The 16,500-nt window shown below is 35.7% G+C and overlaps 2 protein-coding genes across 2 annotated transcripts in view; one reads left to right on the top strand and one right to left on the bottom strand.

The window, feature by feature from the left end:
* Polr3F (RNA polymerase III subunit F) overlaps positions 1-281 on the top strand; it is a 41,137-nt gene extending 40,856 nt beyond the window's left edge. The window contains exon 9 of the mRNA XM_067280362.1: positions 54-281. Within this exon, the coding sequence (XP_067136463.1) occupies positions 54-131 (78 nt within the window). The 3' untranslated portion in view covers positions 132-281. The remainder of the gene's footprint in view (positions 1-53) is intronic.
* Positions 107-16,500, bottom strand: part of LOC136983562 (uncharacterized) — an 81,956-nt gene continuing 65,562 nt past the window's right edge. The window contains exons 15-17 of the mRNA XM_067280345.1: positions 5,799-5,882; positions 4,680-4,789; positions 107-241 (exon numbers count right to left, since the gene is read on the bottom strand). Coding sequence (XP_067136446.1) covers positions 196-241; positions 4,680-4,789; positions 5,799-5,882 — 240 coding nt within the window. The 3' untranslated portion in view covers positions 107-195. The remainder of the gene's footprint in view (positions 242-4,679; positions 4,790-5,798; positions 5,883-16,500) is intronic.

The following is a 16,500-nucleotide window of genomic DNA, read 5'->3' as shown; positions in this document are numbered from 1 at the left end:
TTTTCTTGTTTATGTGACAACATAATTTTAAAATAGACTTACCAATATTATAGGTATTTGAAGACTGTCATGAAGGAGGAGCAATTTCACCTTCCACTTGCCAATACATGAAGGATTGGTTAGATTATTGATCAAACATTTGATGAAGATTTTGTAAATATGTGATTTATATGTTCTACTAAAAATAAACAGTCTTTATAAACCTGCAATGTGACTATTTGCATCAAGCTGTTGTAAGAATCTGAAATGAATGAAATAAATTAAATGATTTTTGAAATATATATTTTCATAATCAATTTACAGACAAACTAATCTCATGCTTAAAAGAGAATGAGCAAGTTCAAAGGCAACACACAAATCCAGTGTGCTTATTTTGATATGATAATATCTGCATGAAATAAAACTCATTCAGAAAATTATTAATATAACGTTAGGATTAAAGAATTCATTAAAATTTACAATTTTTCTCAGATTTTCTAATAAGCAAGGTTCTATTTTAAACAGGTTTATAATTCATAGCAAAAATAAACTATTCTGAAATTGCTGTAGTTATATCCTTAGTCTCTGCAGAATAAACAACACTGAATTATCCACATTCTACTGTAAATATCAAGTTGAAGGGACCATCGAAAAATTGAATTTAGGTAATTTGAATATTGGCATTAAAAACAGAGTACTCTAACAATTTATTAGTATTCATTACAATTTCATTACAGTACAGGTACTGTATTGTATTATATTAGTTTTTTAATTAAATAAAAAAACATAGTGAAAAAGTATTGTAAGAAAGCCTGAAATTTTGAATAGTTGAACTGACTGTTGATTTGTACAGAGAATGGATGGGTTTGGAAAACATGAGGAAAACCAAAAATTATAAAGTACATGTATGTAACATGAGCTACTCATTTGTTAAATCAATTAACTCCACAAAACAAAAAGTAGAGGAATTAGTAAAATAATATACATCTTTTGTTTAAATTTAAAAGGAATTTTAAAAATCATTGTAGAATGTATTATTACAGGCAGAGCTTTTATCTAATGACATACAGTGGAACCTTGCTTAACGAGCACCTCCCACAACGATCATTTTGCATAACGAGTGAAGAGGAGGGGGAAGTCCCAAATTGTGTGCATGCGGCATGCTCCAGTGTGTTTAGCACTCCTTCCACTAGCATCTTAGTGTCGCTTGTGATCATATATTTTTCCAAATTTGTGTTCACACATATTACTTATAAACAACAACCATAGCCCATTATATAATAAACACACCAAACAATATGCCAAATTCTTGGGACAATAAATTTAATGACCGATTCCAAATTAAATTTTAGAAATGTCTGAATTAAAAATTAACTATTTATAATTATTAAATTTAATACGAGATGGAAACATAACTGCCTATCTCTAGTCAAATTAATTAATTAATTTATAATATTTAATTATAGCATTTACATAACACAAGAATTTGGCATATCGTTTTAAATGTTTATCAAACATATTAGCTGTGATTTTTTTTGTTTCTGCAAATCGAATTCTCATTCCAGGTTGGTTCATTCCGCATTAGAAGAAGAAATGATGATGATTCACGCTTCTTAACAGTGCATATTGTACAATTTTTTTTTGAATAAATGTTATACATAAAACATTTGAGCATTTTTTCGACATGGAATGCATTGTAGTATTTTATATTAATTTCTATGGGAAAAATTGTTTCACTTAACCAGTGTTTCGCATTGAGTAAGACTCTGGAACGAATTATGCTTGTTAAGCGAGGTTCCACTATATATCCTTGGAATAATGATTAGTTATTACTGTAGCTTTTACATTTTTGCATAAAGGAGTTAATTTGGCTATGAATGACTTGCATATAGGTGTAAGAATATATTTGTGAATGAGTGATGTAGTTTTCTATACATAGTTAAACACAAACCATTTACAAATTCAATTACAAAATCTGTCAGTGTATTTTATGAATTAAAATTACAAAAAAATTTTAGTGGAAGTTGGCTAATTAGGCAATTAAAACACTCCAAAAACAATACTTAACATCTTTTTCTAGATACTGAATATATAGTACAGTACAGTACTCAAACGTTTGTGAGGATCAAGAGGCTGTTTTTATATAAATTGTTAATGAAAAGAGAAGCTTTAGAAACTTTCCCTTTTTCCGTCTGGTTCCCATGGACTAAGAACAGGAGAATATCAGATATTAACGTAACTGTCAACAAGTCACATCGACCCATAAAATTAGTGCATATATGTTATAATGGTTGACTGTCAAATGTGAGAAAGTTGACACTCAACTTAGTCTGAGGAGGAAATCTATAAACAATTGTGTCAGCACTACCAAACGAACAGTTACCTGATCAAATTCCCACACCGGATGGGGATATAATAGCCAGGCATTCCTTAGTCGAGGTGGACATATTTAGAAGACAGGATCGTCCCAACATATACAGTAGAGCATCGATTATCCGACCGTGTTCTAGTCGGCAAATTCAAATGTCCGCTAGTGATGTGGCACTACAATATTTGACCATGTCTTGGCTACTTTAATATTATTTTTGTTAAATTTTTGTGTGTTTTAGCTGGCAATACTGACTCGACCATGAAAGGGAGGCCAGTATTTAAACCAGGCTTAATTTTCTATTTTTTATTTATTTCTGTATTTATTTTGTGCAAAATAAAGAAAATTTAACGATGATTATTATTTTAAAAAAAATTTTGTTAGGCTTAACATCAACGAAAATTCAACGTGAAGTAGGTTAATAGCGATATACTAATATGCTTATTACATGGGATATACTAATATACTAATAATGTATTTTTTCATACCGATTATCCGTTTTTTCAGTTATCCGACCAACCTCAGTCCCCAATTGAGTCGGATAATCGATGCTCTACTGTAGTTCACACAGGATTACATTTATAATTTTTGTGTAATGTGTAAAAGTTCCTCTGTCCTCCACGAATAATGTAGCACCAATACAGTGGCCCCTGCTCCTCCAAGAGGTATTGTAAACTCTTGATTGTTTAGCATTCAAATTAGGGCCAGTAGTAATAATTATAATGCCTATAGTCTAGGTCCTTGACCTCTAGCATAGCAACGCATAGCTATAATTTTTCTATTAAACTTATTATTAAGTTAACCTGTCAACTTGTTATTATTCGAAGTAACGGTCACCCTATTGACTTACCTGCGACTCCTCCACTAAATGTGCTCCCCACTCAAAATTAGAATCACCCTCCTATCTGTTGATAAATTCTGCAGATCTCATGGGTTAGGCTGTGATAAATCAATCCTAATTGGCGTCAGTCCTGACAGGCGAGGGGAACTTAAGATTTTCCAGCCTCCAACCGCAAACAAACAGAAATAGCCATCCAGTGACAATGTGAGTGGTCTTCACCAGACTGTTGCCATGAAAAGGGGTTTAGAAATAGATTGTGTGAGAAACTGGAAGAGAGCATCTAACAGGTTTACCCGGTGAAAAAAACACTAGCATTAAAACTTCCATACCTATCAATATAGATACCAACAACCATGATTTGGTCCTGCAATAGGTATAATTCTTCAATAAACAAAATATACATTCAAAAGTACATTCTAAAATGGAAAAGTTTTTATTTTAGAATTTACATTTTGTCTGAAGCAGGTCTCAGGAGAAGACTGAAAATGTTCATTTTTTCTTTCTTTGAAGAATTATATCTGTTGCTGGATCAAATCAAGGTTGTTGGTGTCTTTTTAACTACTATACCTGTATCTACTGACCATCTAACTTTGAAATGTTTTCCCTGTCCTATAGTTTGCTCTCATTATCAATCTCCCTCTCCTTAAAGCTAAAAATCAAAATTTAAAATAAGCTGAAGTTAAGAAATGTGCTGCATAATATACTATGGAATTTTCCAATCAATGTTACAAATGTTAGTACATAAACACATTTTATCTAAATATTGCAAGTGATTTTTCATAAACTTCTCACAATTCTGCTTCAAATTATCTAAAATAAGTTTGAATTAGAGAGGAACTTTTTACATTATTTCTAATAATGAATTCAATTTTCCAGAAGAAACATTCAAATTAAAATACAAGTTCTAACTTGAATTTGTGGTTATTACAATAAAAACATTTCAATAATCCATCTTCAAATCTAGAAAATATTTCACCTGGTTATTTCTTGATAAAATTCCTCATTAAAAACATATCACTCGATGCAGATGATATATTTGCAACAAAATAAAGTTTGAATGAATGGGTTTATAAAATGAAAAAAACAGATAGAAAATATGCATGTAAATTCATTCTTTAATCAAAATGAATAAGGAATTTATCTTGATATATGAATAAATGTCTCATATTAAACTATTTCTGTTTAAAATGATAAATTTTATGTAATCAGGAGTGTTGTGTAGTTCTGAAAAAAGTTTTTCAATTTATACTTCTAATGAAGATTTGTTTATAATATATACATGATGGAATATTAATTAATTTGTGTGTGAACATATTCTTTCACTTTTGATGCAAATGAGAAATTTGTCTACTGTTCATACAAAATTATCATAAAAAATTCCACTTTCTTGTCAATTTAGTTTCTTAACACTTAAAAATTTGAGATTTTTACTCTATTTGTAAACAAGAAGTATGCTGTAATATATTTTGAACAGAACAGTATTATACTTACTGTGGATTGTGTTGTTCCACACGAGCTCTTAAGATTGAAGGTCCTAAAAATGTGGACAACTGATTAAGACATTGACTTGCAGCACTTGATGTTAAAGGATTTTCACTGCTCTGAAATACAGAAATACTTGAAATTTTAAAAAAAAAACTTATTTTATGGAATATTTTCAATTAATGTGTTCCTTATTTTTTATCCATGACTATTGCAAAAGTTCATAGCAATTATTATTTCCTTACCAGGCATAAAAAACAGATTGTTTAGTAATGTTGGGTATGTATGAATTATGGAATAAAATTTAGTATTAATAATGAAGCAAAAATAAATATGCTACAAAATGAAATGTAAAAGCTATTATTCAGTGTATCAAAATAATTTTAAAAATGAAAAACCAATTAAAAATTATAGGGTATATTATTTGTTAATATACCCTAAAACAGTGGTTTCCAAAGTGGATGATACTGCCTACGTGGATGAAAGAAGAAAGTGGGTGGAAAGTTGGGGTAACTGACAACGTTCCCTTTTCTTCTGTTAAAATGGGTAAGAAGAAACGTTGCATTTAATGGTTTTCTGATGTGGAGAAGAATGTACAGTAAGTGTGAGGTTCATAGAAAAGTTTTTCTAAGAATATTTCCAAGCCTTTCTCATACAAGGGAAAATGGGATAGTGAGTATAAGTTTATGGAACCAAGGAGGTGGTGGCTTGAAAAAGTTTTGGAATCCCTGCCCAAAGATATACACAAATATAATAATAAAGTCTCTTAATTTTTTTTTGAAGAAAAATGTAATTATAATAATTCTTATAGCATGATTATGAAAAAAAGGAAAAACTATTTCAAAGAAGATCTGGTTTTTAAATACATGCAACTATTTAAAAATATTTTTTAATTCTTAGTATTTTTGTAATACATGGTTTATGTTTTATTATTTTGCTGTTTTTGAAGCCTAAGGATAAACAATGGAAAATTAATATTTTTAAAATATTTTTTCAATTTCACAAAACAAATTTAATGTGTAGCAACAGGTATATTTGCAGTGATCATCTTGTATTAACAACAACAATTTGGAAAATTATTTATAAATCAATTTTAAATGAATTAAATATTTTCAATTAGTAACTTACCAAGCTATAGAATATGTCGTCCAAAAACTTTTCCAGATGAAGCTTAAATGCTTTTTTCCCAATTCCACGGGCAATATTGGGCAGCTAAAAAAATTTCAATGCACCAATGTAATTTATTCTCATTCAATAATTTTTACAGAACTATGACTTATATTTATATCTATATGTATGTATGGTATATTTTCTCTTTTGTATTCTTTCTTTATCAATTTATATTATTGTCTGTATAATAAATGATATTACAGAATATGTAAACAAGTTATTAAGTCTGTTATATTTTATAATGAATTAATTTATTTATATCTACATTTGGAAATGTCTAAGACAGTTGGTTTCTACCCCCAGTTAAACAAAAAGGAAAAACACCTGAATAAAATAATAAAAATTAGATCACAAGGTAAAAAATACCACACGGATGAGAAAATAACAATTACATTATATATTATAAAGAATGGATTTATACTTAGCTTTAAAAATAATTGAAATTGCGATATAAATACAGTTCTACTGAAAATATATGTGAAACTATGCAATAAAAAAAAGATCTCTGTGAAATTGAAAGGCGACAGAAAGGAGTGAAAAAATAAAGTATTGCAAGTTCTTGCAGCAGGTCTGCAGTAATTTGAGATTTGACCATTAAAATATTTGTAATGTGATCAAAATATTTCAAATGATCTGAGAGATTGGGTAGACCAAGGCAAACTCTAGCAACATCAGGGTTATCAATATAAGGGAGATTACAGAATTTATATATCAAGGAATAAACCTTATCTAATTTGGATTGTACTTTGTGAAATACATATGGAGCAGTCATAACCCAGATGGGTAACCAGCCTAATGTTGATGTTTCTGAGGCAGGTAAACCACACCAAGAGATGAAATGGACATCAGAAATGAATGAGTTTATCATCAGTACTTACTTCACCATCAAAATACTCGAAACATGTAACAGCATACAGACAACAGTTACATCACTTGTTTTCACAACATTATCCTCATCTCACAGTCACTATACAAATAGTTAGTATAATTGTTCTTTTTTGATTCACAACAACCTTATACCACAAACAACACTAGAACATAGCAAGCAACAAATTCCAGAACAATTAAACCAACAAACAAATACTCCCAACATCAACAACAATCACATTATACATCAGGATCAAGATATATGTATTGACAATACTGTTCCTACTACCACTATTTTCACTGATGCTGACAAAATAAACACTTCTTCACTGCCTGAAAATGCATTCAGGTTTAATTCATACTCTCTCTCTCCTTCCCAAGAAGCACTCACTAAATTTACAGGCAATGACCCTGCACAATGGCTACACATTCCCAAAATCAACACTTAAATAGGGAAAACCCTACACTATGTGAACACTTACATATTACCAGATTGCACTCATTCTATTTCTACATTCTCAGACATCCACACACACTAATCTATGCTGGTGCAGTCACAGTAGTGACCTACCATGGACTGCATTCACAGTGAGAAAGAATCGCACAAATCAAAAACTGTTCAGAAGCCCGCCTGGCAAAGAAAAATAAAAACACAAATAAACAATATTAGACAGCAGCTAGGCAGGCTGACACAATATGCTAATAACAAAATACCTAAATTAATGAAATAACTAAAAAAGATTTTCAAGAAAATTGAAACACACACCAAGCACGAACAACACAATGTCCACATCACAGAATACATTGTCAAATGGAAATTTGGAGCCAAACCACACAACCTCAAATAATATAAAATTTTCTCTTTATAGAAACAACAAAATAACTCAATGAAACACTCTTCTACTGGCAAATTAATACCAAATCCAGTACCCAATACAATGACATGTCAACTAGACAAGAACTCACAAATTATTGGTTTTCTCTTTGGTCTACTGCTGTCATGCACAATGCTGAAGCAGACTAGATCAAAGAAGAGAGCAGACATGCAGGACACACCTAGCATGCATTGTGTTGAAATAAATACACAAGACATCTGTTGCACAATGCAGAAAGCACACAACTGGACAGCACCTGGTGTAGACAACATTCACAATTTCTGGTACAAAAAATATGCTACCAGCATATTTTTTGTACCTGCACCAGGAACTAGCTAAACATTTAACTCATATCATCAACAATCCACAAGTCATGCCAAATTTTCTCACACAGGGCATCACCTACATGAAACCAAAAAACAACACCACCACAGTACAGATCAATTACATGTCTTCCAACCCTTTACAAGATTCTTGTCTCTTGCATTGCAAACAAAATATACAATCATATTGATGAACACAACATTCTTACAGAACAACAAAGAGGCTGCCATAGAAATCACAAACGTTGCAAAGAACAACTACTCATTGACTCTGTTATCCTATGGCAAGTTCATAAGCAACACTGAAACATATATATGGCATATATTGATTACAGAAAAGCATTCAACAGTATCCCACACACTTTCCATCTACAAAATCCATCCCCAGCTCATTAGTTCCCTCAATTCTACCATGTTCCACTGGAGAACAACATTACATCTTAACCCCCATAACACACAAAACAACTCAAATATACAGTAAGCAAGGAATTTTTCAAGGAGATTCTTTGAGTCCTCTTTGATTCTGCCTTGCACTTAACCTTTTATCTAACACATTGAACAAAACACAATATGGTTACAATATCAGACACAATAAAACAATACAGTTCACATTATCAAACTTCATGTACATGGACAATATCAAACTTTACGCATCCACACAAAATCAACTTCAAATCTTGCAAACTACATGCACTTATTCAAATGATATGCAAATGGAGTCTGGTCTAGACAAACACTACACACTGAAAAAGGAGTTCTGAAGAAAGGAGACTTTGTACTTAGAAGTGGAGATATTATTGAATCCATGGAAGGGGGCAAAGTTTTACAAATATTTAGGATTCCAACAGGCCAAAATACAGAACATGCAATTCAGTTCATCTATACACACCGGGGTGAAAACCATATATTTCTCTTGTAAACCTTGTCACCGGTGCTGCCAATATTCGTACGCTAACGTTTTCGGCCCATCACTAGGTCCTTCTTCTAGCGAAAAATGTATTCGATTTTTTTTTTTTGACCATTAAATCGAAGAATATCCGCTTTTTGGATAAAATTCGAATTGTTCAATTCCGTATCTATGGAAATCGCGTGTCAATAATATTCCAAATTTTACGCAAAATGATCACGCGCTTATTTTCGTGACGTAAACTATCAAAACGCAATCCAATTGCATCTTTTCCATGTCAGTTCCTTGCAACGGCCTCTTTAATCATTTTGCCTTTGTAGGTTCAAATCAGTGTCCCGAATTAGCGCCTGCCATGCCAAAGATAATTTAATCTCGTCCTTCGAATTGATCGGTTAGGTGTACGAGAAGGCTTTACATATCTCCACTTGCTCTAGCCATTGAAGGCGGTCTGTGTGTCGCGTGGCGATGAGGAGTTTAGCGCTCGCGAAGTCCGCTGTTATTTCTTCTGAAGCGTAAACAGCAAGCGCAGTGTTGTTTCTGTTATTTCTAATATCCTGCCGATGTTCTTTCCACCTAATTTCAACGGATCTTTTTGTGGCGCCAATGTACATTAATTCTCTGTTAAATCTATGGTCCTTTAAAGGGACTGCGTACACCCCTGGGAGTTTTTTCCTGTTCGGCCTATCCTTATCGTTCCGGAGGATTTGAAAAATCGATGGGCATCATCTGTATGCGATGCGTATTTCTTGCTTCTTTGCAATTCTTCTATATAAGGATGCCAACTGGGGGTTGAATGTTACCGGTACCATTCGTTGTGTCGACTGTCCTGAGGTGTCATTAGTTGGTGGCGTCCGACGCGTACCGTCTTGATACTGCTTCTCTAGCTTCCATATTAATTGATGATATCCGTGTCTCTTTGCTACTTCTTGTATGTACTTTATTTCCTGTTCAAGCGCTTCCCGTGTCGAGCAGTGCATGTGCGCTCTTTTGAGCAGAGTGCTGAACGCCGTCATTTTGTATTGGCGCGGGTCACAGGAATCCGCTGGTATGTATATCGGGAAATTATCTGTTTTGCGGTAAACGGAAGTATTTATGCCATTCTCCTTTAGCTCGATGCTCAGGTCCAGGAAATGTACCGCTGTCTCGCTATGTTGTTCCAGCTCAACATTGAGGCCATAACGGTTGTCGTTAAACTGTTCTACGAATACATTGACGTCTATGTCCGTTCTCCATAGTACCACGATGTCATCCACGTATCTTGTATATAAGCTTATGTTGTTACTGTATGGTGGAATTATCTTCTCTTCCAGTTGCCAAATTACAAGCTCACAAAGGTCGCCTGAGACCGCACTGCCCATGGGTACGCCTCTTCCCTGCTTGTAAGTGATTCCTCCGAATTGGAAAATCGAGCAGTAACATATTAAGTGTGCCAATTCCAAAATCTGATTGTGCATCCTCTCGTCGTTGACGTATTGGAATAAAAAGTCTCTAAGCGCGCAAAAACATGGCGGCAGTTCAATGGATGGGTACAGGGATCGGAAATCCATGACGGAGACCCGATTCGGGCGTTCCGTGCTTCTAAAAGTTTCTAATAATTCCTCAGAACCGGATATGGAGAATTGGTATCCTTGTAAGTGCGGCGCTAAAATCTTATGTATTGCGGTCTCCAGCTTACGAGTGGGGGCGACTGCCTTATCCACTACTAGTCTGAGTTTGCGTCCCTGTTTATGGGTTTTTGCAAAAGCAAAGAGTTTTGGTGTCAGAACCGGATATGGAGAATTGATATCCTTGTAAGTGCGGCGCTAAAATCTTATGTATTGCGGTCTCCAGCTTATGAGTGGGGGCGACTGCCTTATCCACTACTGGTCTGAGTTTGCGTCCCTGTTTGTGGGTTTTTGCAACAGGACCCAACATAATTGCAGTTATACGATATGGGATGATTTGGAGCTTCCTACGAGTGTCCAACAAATACTAAAGCTTGGCCCGAAGTACGCACCCACACCCCGCAAGAAAGAAGCGGTTAAGGCTTGTATTCCAGATATTGAAAATGTTATTATAGGCATGGATGAAATTCAGAAAGAGTATTACAGATGGGTGGCCGCATGCAGGATTACGAACGGCAAAGCCTCCACGCAAGAATTTCGTTTCAGGAACGACCTATCTAAGGCAATTAAATGGTTCCGGGATAACGACATCGTATTGGTCAGAGCTGATAAGACCAAAGAGTTCGTGGTGATGAAGAAGGAAACGTATGAAACAGGGCTACTAGAGTACATTAACGATACTAGATGTATTGTTCAAAGGAGTGACGAGATTGAAAAGCTCCAGAACAGGGTTAAACACTTCTCGAAAATGAAACTGGCAGCAAGACTTAGTATGAAAGATATTATAGTGGACGCTCCCGATACACCAAAACTCTTTGCTTTTGCAAAAACCCACAAACAGGGACGCAAACTCAGACCAGTAGTGGATAAGGCAGTCGCCCCCACTCGTAAGCTGGAGACCGCAATACATAAGATTTTAGCGCCGCACTTACAAGGATACCAATTCTCCATATCCGGTTCTGAGGAATTATTAGAAACTTTTAGAAGCACGAAACGCCCGAATCGGGTCTCCGTCATGGATTTCCGATCCCTGTACCCATCCATTGAACTGCCGCCATGTTTTTGCGCGCTTAGAGACTTTTTATTCCAATACGTCAACGACGAGAGGATGCACAATCAGATTTTGGAATTGGCACACTTAATATGTTACTGCTCGATTTTCCAATTCGGAGGAATCACTTACAAGCAGGGAAGAGGCGTACCCATGGGCAGTGCGGTCTCAGGCGACCTTTGTGAGCTTGTAATTTGGCAACTGGAAGAGAAGATAATTCCACCATACAGTAACAACATAAGCTTATATACAAGATACGTGGATGACATCGTGGTACTATGGAGAACGGACATAGACGTCAATGTATTCGTAGAACAGTTTAACGACAACCGTTATGGCCTCAATGTTGAGCTGGAACAACATAGCGAGACAGCGGTACATTTCCTGGACCTGAGCATCGAGCTAAAGGAGAATGGCATAAATACTTCCGTTTACCGCAAAACAGATAATTTCCCGATATACATACCAGCGGATTCCTGTGACCCGCGCCAATACAAAATGACGGCGTTCAGCACTCTGCTCAAAAGAGCGCACATGCACTGCTCGACACGGGAAGCGCTTGAACAGGAAATAAAGTACATACAAGAAGTAGCAAAGAGACACGGATATCATCAATTAATATGGAAGCTAGAGAAGCAGTATCAAGACGGTACGCGTCGGACGCCACCAACTAATGACACCTCAGGACAGTCGACACAACGAATGGTACCGGTAACATTCAACCCCCAGTTGGCATCCTTATATAGAAGAATTGCAAAGAAGCAAGAAATACGCATCGCATACAGATGATGCCCATCGATTTTTCAAATCCTCCGGAACGATAAGGATAGGCCGAACAGGAAAAAACTCCCAGGGGTGTACGCGGTCCCTTTAAAGGACCATAGATTTAACAGAGAATTAATGTACATTGGCGCCACAAAAAGATCCGTTGAAATTAGGTGGAAAGAACATCGGCAGGATATTAGAAATAACAGAAACAACACTGCGCTTGCTGTTTACGCTTCAGAAGAAATAACAGCGGACTTCGCGAGCGCTAAACTCCTCATCGCCACGCGACACACAGACCGCCTTCAATGGCTAGAGCAAGTGGAGATATGTAAAGCCTTCTCGTACACCTAACCGATCAATTCGAAGGACGAGATTAAATTATCTTTGGCATGGCAGGCGCTAATTCGGGACACTGATTTGAACCTACAAAGGCAAAATGATTAAAGAGGCCGTTGCAAGGAACTGACATGGAAAAGATGCAATTGGATTGCGTTTTGATAGTTTACGTCACGAAAATAAGCGCGTGATCATTTTGCGTAAAATTTGGAATATTATTGACACGCGATTTCCATAGATACGGAATTGAACAATTCGAATTTTATCCAAAAAGCGGATATTCTTCGATTTAATGGTCAAAAAAAAAAAATCGAATACATTTTTCGCTAGAAGAAGGACCTAGTGATGGGCCGAAAACGTTAGCGTACGAATATTGGCAGCACCGGTGACAAGGTTTAGAAGAGAAGTATATGATACAGAACATGCGCAGATAAAACAAAGATTAACACTCAAATACCAGACCAAATTACATGCAGTACTAAGAACATACCTAAATGCAAAGCATACTATTAAAGCTATTAATACATATGTTGTCCCTGTACTCACTTATGCTTTTGGAGTCATACACTGGACACACAGATCTTGAGCAACTCCAAAGGAAAACAAGAACACTTACTAAGCATAAACAATATTACCCAAAATCATATGTAGAAAGACTAACTCTTCCTTGTAAAGGTGGCTGTGGCCTGACTAACAAAGTCAACCTGCATTACAAACAAATTCTGACACTGTGGGAGTTTTCCACAAAAAACAAGAAACATCAAGACTACATAAAGCTATAATTCTGGCAGACAGTAACCACACACCTTTAAATTTACACTCTGAGCACCCAGACATAGCTCAATACAAGTAACATAGACACCACAAAGCAGTCATGGGTCTAAAAAACACTTCACTGTAAGAGCTGCCGCAAACTACAGGAAGCAAGAGCTAGCATACTCTCGGTTGCGCTCCTAAGCCCCGCCTTTTTTCCCATGATGCTACGGGCCATTTTTGCTATGTAAGCTACTCCAGCACGAAGCAGCCGCAAACTACACAACATTTGCTCGCGTAACTAGTCCACATGACGTGGAATCCAGATGTGGATTGGCTATAGAACAAAGATATTATTATAACCTATACTTGTCAGTTTTCATTCCGTCAGTTATTATAACGGAACCTATCTGTCAGTTTTCGTTCCGAACTTTGAAACAGAATGGGAAAAATATGCCTATTAGTGAAGCCTAACTAGGCTTAAGCCTATTTATAAATAACTATTTTAATATACAACGTTTATACCATTTTCTTTTCAATACTGAATGTATTAATCATGTAATTTACGTACATCGATAAAATTCTATTATTTCTTTTTCGACGTGTGGCATGTTTATGTAGTCATCCATTTTCCGCTGCTCTCTCTTGCTAGCGTAATGCTCTCGTTGTTGAATTCTGTGAACAGCGAGAGTACTCTCGTATCGCTGCTCTAGCAAAGGAAAAACCACGTGAGCAAGAAGAGAGGGGCGGAGTCTTTGACGTCATCGGTTGTGCTAGGGCACGTTTGCTAGCATTTTGCTCTCGCAAAGTGCTAGTTTGCGACGGCTCTAAGCATGCCTCTGTCCTAGCTGAGGAATATGTTGACAAAACTGCATCAAACTACTGGCTGACTAGGGACTACAAACTTGGAGAGACAAGGGTTTATAGTTGCCATTCAAGATCAGGTCATAAACACTAAAAACTATAGAAAACACATTCTGAAGGATACATCACTCGCAAATGATTCTTGCAGAAAATGCCACATTCTGCCGGAAACAATAAAACATATAATATCTGGTTGCAAGCTCTTAGCACAAACCAACTATTTACATAGGCATAATCAAGTAGCAAATATAATACACCAAGAGCTTGCACACAAATACAGATTATTAAACACGTAGGTACCATACTACAAATATATTCCATGAGAAATATTAAAAAATGACACAGACACAATATACAACAAAGCAATAACCATTGATAAAACAATTCATCACAATAGACCTGACATGACTCTCATTGACAAATGCAGTAAGACTGCTTATATAATAAGCATCTCCATTCCAAATATTCATAACATGAAAAACGCATAGACTGAAAAAAATCAACACGTACTGTACACGCCACTCATCCAAGAAGTAAGGCAGCTGTGGAGGATGGATTAAAGATTTAAGATATTTATTGTACCTGTTGTCCTCTCTTCTATTGGTGTTATACCACACATACCACACAAAAATCTAGAAACATTAGACCTTAATAAAAACATATACATGGCACTATAGAAAGTTGCAATATTGAACACATGTCACATTGTTAGGAAGTTTCTAAATGTACACATACCAATATAACACAGCTTAATGTTACACTTGTTTGGGTAGCTATGCTTTGACTTTAGTATGGCATAGCACTTAGCACCAGTTTCAGCTGAGCATGGCATTCATAATAATAATAATAATAATAAAACTCTAGCAGACTCAAATAACATGCCATTAAACTTACACTCATGTCATACGGACACAACACACAAAAAGCACAGCCACCATTAAGCAATCATGGGTTCAAAAGGCACTCCACGGCAGGCATCCTTATGACCTGGCCCAGGATTTTGTTGACAAAGCTGTGTCAAACAGCTGGTTAGCTCGGGGATGCCTCTTTGGGGAGACAGAAGGATTCATGATTGCCATACATAAGTCATAAATACTAAAAACTACAGAAAACACATACTCAAAGATGCAACACTCACAAATGACACATGCAGAAAATGTCACATCATGCCAGAAACTATACAACACATCACGTCTGGTTGCAAGCTCTTGGCACAGACAGATTATTTACACAGACATAACCAAGTAGCAAATATAATACACCAAGAGCTTGCAAAGAAACACAAATTAGCATACATCCACGAACCATACTACAAATACATTCCACAGACAGTATTGGAAAACAACATGCACAAAATGTACTATGACAGAGCCATAATCACAGATAAAACAATTTACCACAACAGACCAGACATCACATTCATTGACAAACACAATAAAATCACATACATTATTGACATATCCATTCCAAACACTCACAATATACAAAACGCATGCACTGAAAAAATTAGCAAGTACACAGAACTCGCCCAGGAAATAAGGTGTCTGTGGAGGATGGATAGGGTGCTTATTGTACCTGTTGTTCTCTCCTCTACAGGTGTCATACCACACACACTACACAAAAGCCTGGGCACATTAGAATTGAATAGAAACACATACATCACACTACAGAAGGCCACTATATTGAATACATGTCATATTGTGAGAAAATTCCTGAATACAGACACACACACTGATACACTTCTTTAATTTCTGTTTTGGTTACTATGCCTTGACTTTGGTCCGGCATAGTACACAGCCACCGGTGTTAACCGAGTATATCTCACTTAACCCAATATAATAATAATAATAATAATAAAGCATAAACACTGTTAAGCAATTGTGGGCTCAAAAGGCACTCCATGGCAGGCATCCTTACGACCTGGCCCAAGATTTTGTTGACAAAACTGCGTCCAACATCTGGTTAGCATGGGGATGCCTCTTTGGGGAGACGGAAGGATTCATGATCGCCATACAGGATCAGGTCATAAATACTAAAAACGCAGAAAACACATACTCAGAGATACAACACTCACAAATGACACATGCGGAAAATGTCACATTATGCCAGAAAATATACAACACGTCACTTCTAGTTGCAAGCTCTTGGCACAGACAGATTATTTACACAGACATAACCAAGTAGCAAATATAATACACCAAGAGCTTGCAAAGAAACACAAATTATTAGACATCCATGAATCATACTACAAGTATATTCCACAGACAGTATTGGAAAACAACACACACAAAACATACTATGACAGCCATAAT

This window comes from Centruroides vittatus, unplaced genomic scaffold, assembly GCF_030686945.1.
Source record: "Centruroides vittatus isolate TY-2023 unplaced genomic scaffold, ASM3068694v2 contig_883, whole genome shotgun sequence".
Classification (NCBI taxonomy): domain Eukaryota; kingdom Metazoa; phylum Arthropoda; class Arachnida; order Scorpiones; family Buthidae; genus Centruroides; species Centruroides vittatus.
Note: the sequence above shows the minus strand (reverse complement) of the source record. Positions and strands in the feature narration are given on the sequence as shown.